Below are 6,757 nucleotides of genomic sequence, written 5' to 3' on the forward strand. Positions count from 1 at the left end.
TGGTCAATAGAGGATTAATCAATATTTCCTGACTGATACACTGATGTTTGATCAGGTATTTCTGTGGAGGAAAGAAAAAAAAACGTTACCATGGTGAACAGTGATCAATACTACCTGCATATATGTGAATGCAGAGTTTAATTAATGTAACATTACAGGCTTGTATTGCAAGATTATCAATGTTCAGGAGACGTCTGCCCTCTTGTGACATTTTTAGAGACTTTACTCTTCAGATAAATCAAAAACAAATAATCCTACGGCAAACTATTAAACTTTTAAATATTAAAATAAGGGCGCTGGCGATCTCAACGGATGTTTTTCACAGACTGATGACGCGTTTTACAAATATTATTTATATACAAGTTTTTATGTTATTATTATTATTTTTTTAAATGCGTACATTCATAACAGACTTTGTATTTTATTACCTTTGCATCAAATTAGAAAAATATAGTTAACGCTGCTGGTGTTTCTTCTCTCTTCTGACTGCCGCTATCAATCTCTCTCTATTTCTGTCCCTCTTTTTAACTTTAAAGTTATGAAAACACTATTGTGGAGTTTTTCTTCTCCTGTTTGAGCAAATGGGAACACAAAAAATATATATTTAATGTAGTCTCTCATTCACCGCTATGAAACTTTACTTTACCCAACTATGACAAATTCCGCTTTTGAAAAACCTGGAAATGTGAAAATGGCGGCTGCAGGTTATGAATATGCAAATTTGTTGGAATAATAGGAGACCTCGGTTTATTAAAAGAATGAAAAGACCTTTCCTTAGATATAGCCTATATATAATTTTATTTTATGATTATTAGTTATTTATTTAACTGATAGGTGCCTTGCTTACTACTTGTTTATCTGTATTTATAAATGTCATTAGATGTACATTTTGATATTTTGCTCTTGGGTGTTCAACATTTTTTTAAGCTTATGAATATGCATGACGTCACGGGACTGGGCGCTCCCGGAAGCAACATCGTGAAGGGCTGCAGCAAGATGGACTGACGTCACAGCGGGAGGAGAGCCGAAGTGAGTTGAGCCACTTTTCTCTCCATCCTAGTGATGATGGCGTCCCAACACCCATGATCAAGCAGAAAAAGAGGAGGAAGAAAGAAAGGAAGAAAGAAAGCGAGGCCCCCCTTTTTTATGATCGCGATGTTTGATTTTCACTCGAAATGATTTAGGGTTACATTCATTCTTTTGTTGATAATATGTCCGTATCATTGACTTTGTATTGGAGGTTCGGGTAAGGTGCATCCATCCATCCGTTCATCCATCCATCCACCCAGCGCAGTGGAGGGCACGGGCCGAGCCGATGGCTGCCGGGGGAGGCGGAGGGGGGTGCGGGGAGTCGGTGGATCATTACCGGGCGGAGGTGGAGCGTCTGACGCGCGAGCTTGCGGAGGCGAACCGGGAGAAGGTCCGGGCGGCGGAGTGCGGGCTCGCGGTGCTGGAGGAGAACCAGACCCTCAAACAACAGTATGCGGATCTGGAGACCGAGCAGGAGTCCCTCAGACTGGAGCTGGAGCATCTGCAGGAGGTACACACGCCTCTTTCTCCTCTTATTCAATCTGCACTCATTCACTGTGGCGCCTCTTCAAACAACAGGCCGGTTGTGTTTGATGTGTTTTAGACCAGAACGGAACAGATTATAATATAGAGTACAAATGAGAATAACTATTCTAAGTAGAAAAGAATATTGCCAAAACTCAGGTGATAGAACATTGCCAAGAAATGTCATGTTATACTATGTTATAGAATAGAATAGAATAGAATATTTCTAAAATTTAGTAAGAACAGGGATAACATAAATGTGTAATAGACCAGAACAGAATTTTATAGAATAATACAACTGAGAAAAACAAAGTAGAATAGAATATTGCCAAAACTCAGGTGATAGACCATTGCCAAGAAATGTTATGTTATACTATGTTATAGAATAGAATAGAATATTTCTAAAATTTAGTAAGAACAGGGATAACATAAATGTGTAATAGACCAGAACAGAATTTTATAGAATAATACAACTGAGAAAAACAAAGTAGAATAGAATATTGCCAAAACTCAGGTGATAGAACATTGCCAAGAAATGTCATGTTATACTATGTTATAGAATAGAATAGAATATTTCTAATATTTAGTAAGAACAGGGATAATATAAATGTGTTATAGACCAGAACAGAATTTTACAGAATAATACAACTGAGAAAAACAAAGTAGAATAGAATATTGCCAAAACTCAGGTGATAGAACATTGCCAAGAAATGTTATGTTATACTATGTTATAGAATAGAATAGAATATTTACTAAATTTAGTAAGAACAGGGATAACATAAATGTGTTATAGACCAGAACAGAATTTTATAGAATAATACAACTGAGAACAACAAAGTAGAATATAATATTGCTAAAATTAATGTCATGATATGGAATAGAACATTCCCAAGAAATGTTATGTTATGGAATAGAATGGAATAGAATATTTCCAAAAATCAGTAAGAACAGTGATAACATACAAGATGTGTGTTGAACAGAAAATGATAGAAAGTAAAATATATGTATTTATGTATGTATATATATTTTTCCCATGTCGACTATTTTAACTACATGAAAATAACCACTAGTAGTAATGAATAAATGAGCAAAGCAAACAAACAAAAGCAAAGCAAGTAGGCCTATGTCCTGTATGTGTGTGTGTGTGCACACACATATATACATATATATATATACAAACTTTTATGTTAGATTGATCGCGATTAATCAGTTAGACAGCACTAATAATGATGTACTGCGTAAGTTCAAGACTATTTTTTCCCAACATTTAGTTCTAATGATCTACTTTTTCCCGTTTGAATTCTCATCAGCTATCATAAAAGATTTGAGTAAGCAAGAGATTTAGATTTACAGCAGATGTAAACATGAGTGTCCCGGGACGTTTCAGATTCGCTGATGAGTCGCACACTAAATTACGTTCTCGACTGGTGCATAAGGACATTCATTTTCATCCCATATCGCTTCCTCGTCTATATTCTCCCAGCCAGTTTATTAGTAGATGTATAGCGTATACTCTTGCTGACTGCAGTGGACTGCGCTGAAGGTTAGCACAGGGTGACGACTGCCAGCAAACACACTCACGGATAATAAGATTGACAGAGACGGTTGAAGAGCATGTCTGCTTCAGTCAGGAGTCCTCCATATGCACTTGAATACAAAAGAAAAGACTGTCATTGAGATCCCCCAAAAACTTGAAGACAACAGAAAATGTAATGGGTGTGATGGGTTTATGATTATTTTTTTTACATTCTTAGTTTTTTGTGTGTGTTGGAGTTGATATAGATGACTGAAAATGAGAAGCGCAGGCTTTACTTTTGATTGGCCGTTTCAGTTCTCCATTAAACCTCAATGAACTGTATTGATTGTTGTTTAACAGATCATAGGTCTGCGCTGGAATAATTGGTCACACAAATTTGGCATTTAGTGGTGTTCTTCCGTGTCATCTATATGATAACGTGCCAGAGTTGTGAGCACTGGGAGAAAGGCCTTCGATAAACCCTCTCCTGTGGCCTCATGGGATAGTAACGTGTCCATCAAATGCACACTTCAGAATCTCACCGGAAGAAGCCTAGTATTTCATCCGGGTACTTTTTGCCGACTGTTTTTCAAATACGAGGTATTCGGACATATTACTCTGTTGGCGTACAGTTTTTCACATACTATATAGTAGCGAAGCATTACATTTTTAGACACAGCGTATATTTTTTTTATTCTTTTCAGTATTGAAAGTAGAAGTAAATTGTAAGTACGCATTTAAATATATTATCAACATTTCTCTCCCTTTATCCATTTATTTATTGCAAGTACACACACACACACGTATATATATATACACATATACATAAGTCTGCTTGTAGTGCCTTAAATACTGCCTAGGCATGTAGCAGCTCATGTTTAGATTTTCTATTGTCATTATTCCTGATATAATTTCTTGTAATATGCATTTTATTGGTAATTATCTGTCTTTCCCGGTGTATGAAATAGTAATGGTAATCTGAGGCATACCAGATGATGATGGCATCTGCTGATATATTATTCATAAATGTCTATTTCTGACATTCAAGACTCCCCATCGCCCTGCTAAGATTGGCTGCTACTATAACATGAAACTGGGGAATAGCAAAAATATAATTATAAACAAAATTATTTGTGATAAAAGAGGAGATAAATATATATAACAACAATCACATAAAAAAGTTAGTTAACTCTTTATTTTAAGGTGACGCATTAACGTTACTACATATAGTAATAACAGTAAATTAGGCATAATTACAAGTAACTAACCCTAAACCCTAACTCTATAATAAGTACATGTTGTTGATTAATATTACTCAGTACTTATTTGAGTAAGTACAATGCAATTATGTCACCTTAAATTAAAGTGTAACCAAAAGTTATATACAGTTTGGCTTTTTGTTTTTGCAAAAACTTGTTTCCCAAAGTCTTTGTTTGTGTTTCCTTGGCAAACCCACACACCCGTGATCCGAGAAGCGTCCAGGAGCCTAACGAGACGTCCCAAGAATTCCCATTACAATCCGCCATTCATTACAATCACTGCTATTACACTGCACAAGTATTTCAAACGCTGTTTTATAGTTGTTTACTTGAATTCCTCTGCCTTTATCAATCACTCAGAGCGAATCTCCTGGAGTCTTTCTCAATAAACAAGCAAAATTGTCCGTTTATTGGCCGATTCCCGTAACCTGCATTTGCAGAATGTATCAGTTTCTGTTGTGGCTTGTAATCTGCCAATTAAAGCACAACAGTTGTTCCTTAAATATCACAAATACAAGCAAAACCGACTCAGATGTAATTCACTCTTATGTTAACAGTCTGGTGTCGTCTCCATCTCAGATATAAAGCTGCTCTGCAGTATGACTAGTGAGAGTGTTTTTTACCCCGACTGAGAGTGTAAGTCGTGTGAAGGCTTTGAGGGTGGAGTCTGTCTCAGCGATAACGCTTAGGGATATTTGAGGCTGTGTTTTATTCCCGTTGTTCAGCAGTGGTTGCAGAAATATTAGAACGAGTTTAATTGTTTTCTTGTTGTGATGCCTTTGTGCATTCGGATGTTTTTGGATGATTATTTAATAAGTGTGATTGCTGTAATGGCTTATATTATCAAGGTAACAGTACAATGGTTTCTTATTTGCTGTTGATGATGAGATGCTTGGGCTCATAGACCTGCATTTGCTAAGTGCTGATTGGTGGTAATATGCTTTAAAGAATTAGTTCACCTCAAAATGAAAATTTACTGATAATTTACTCACCCCAATGCCATCTAAGATCTTCATGTCTTTCTTTCTTCAGTGGAAAAGAAATTAAGTTTTTTGAGGAAAACATTTCAGGATTTTCTCCACACAATGGACTTCAACGGTAACCAACATGTTAAAGTCCAAATCAATGCAGTTTCAAAGGGCTATGAAGAGCTTCACATGGCTCTGCTCGATCCCAGCTGAGGAAGAGGGTCTTATCTAGCGAAACCATCACTCATTTTATAAAAAAAATAAACATTTATATACTTTTTAACCACAATTGTTCGTCTTGTGCTGGTCTGCGACGCGCAAGGGATTACGTCACGTTGGAAACGTCACAATTTTTTTATTTTTAAAAAAAAATAATAATAATAAATTAAAACAAAGATGTCAGACGATTGATGAGATGGAATTTTTCGCCCTTCCCTGCCTTTTTGAACCGGAGTACACAGACAAATAACTTAGACAGATGATGTGACGCGTGACGTTTCCAACATGATAACGTAATCCCTGGCGCGTCGCAGACCAGCACAAGACCAACAATTGTGGTTAAAAAGTGTATAAATGTTTATTTTTTTATATAAAATGGCCGATCGTTTTGCTAGATAAGACCCTCTTCCTCAGCTGGGATCGAGCAGAGCCGTGTGAAGCTCTTCAAAGCCCTTTGAAACTGCATTGATTTGGACTTCAACATGTTGGTTGCCGTTGAAGTCCACTGTGTGGAGAAAAATCCTGAAATGTTTTCCTCAAAAAACGTAATTTCTTTTCCACTGAAGAAAGAAAGACATGAAGATCTTGGATGGCATTTGGGTGAGTAAATTTTTCATTTTGATGTGAACAGGGTGGGAAATTAGCACCGGCCACCAGCCAATGGCCGGTACTTTTTCAAAGTGGCGGGTGACTTTGCCTTGTATACCAGCCACAGTGGCGGGTAGATTGTAAAACATATTTTTATTGGTTACTACTTAAAACATTCCTTGTAACGGATTGGACAGCTTTTGTCAAAGAATGCTGTTGCTAAGTAACAATAATGCACTTTTGTCGAGTAACTAATTTGATTGGTTTTCAGCGGACCGTGACACATATAGCTGAGCTGAGGTACAGATGAAAGGAAAATTAAAAAAATGTGGCGACATATACCCGGTGTTAAGAGGCCCGCCGCGGAGTCAGCAGTAGCTATGAATGTACAAACTGTTGAGGGCGAAGTAAATAAAAAGAAAAGGTACTTTTCGAACAAGTGGCGCATTAATGACGAAGGGAAAACGAGGGAATGGTTAGCCTACCTTCCCCGTCGAACAGTCCATGCACTGTAAGTTACTTACTGTGTATAATAATACTTTATAAATTTGAATTCCGGGAAAAGTGGCTGGTAAAAAATATAAGTGGCTGGTAAAATTGGGCATCCACCAGCCACTGTGGCTGGTGGGCAAAAAAGTTAATTTCCCACCCTG

General features: G+C 37.0%; 1 protein-coding gene across 3 annotated transcripts in view; it reads left to right on the forward strand.

The window, feature by feature from the left end:
* The first annotated feature begins 994 nt into the window (after positions 1–994).
* LOC130080043 (protein bicaudal D homolog 1-like) overlaps positions 995–6,757 on the forward strand; it is a 40,216-nt gene continuing 34,453 nt past the window's right edge. For 2 of the 3 annotated variants that reach the window (XM_056245344.1, XM_056245343.1), the window contains exon 1: positions 995–1,540. In XM_056245344.1, the coding sequence (XP_056101319.1) occupies positions 1,316–1,540 (225 nt within the window). In that variant the 5' untranslated portion in view covers positions 995–1,315. The remainder of the gene's footprint in view (positions 1,541–6,757) is intronic. The other variant, XM_056245345.1, reaches the window with a different exon arrangement.

Source organism: Rhinichthys klamathensis, unplaced genomic scaffold (assembly GCF_029890125.1).
Source record: "Rhinichthys klamathensis goyatoka isolate OS25496 unplaced genomic scaffold, OSU_Roscu_1.1 h1tg000029l_1, whole genome shotgun sequence".
In the NCBI taxonomy this organism is placed as follows: domain Eukaryota; kingdom Metazoa; phylum Chordata; class Actinopteri; order Cypriniformes; family Leuciscidae; genus Rhinichthys; species Rhinichthys klamathensis.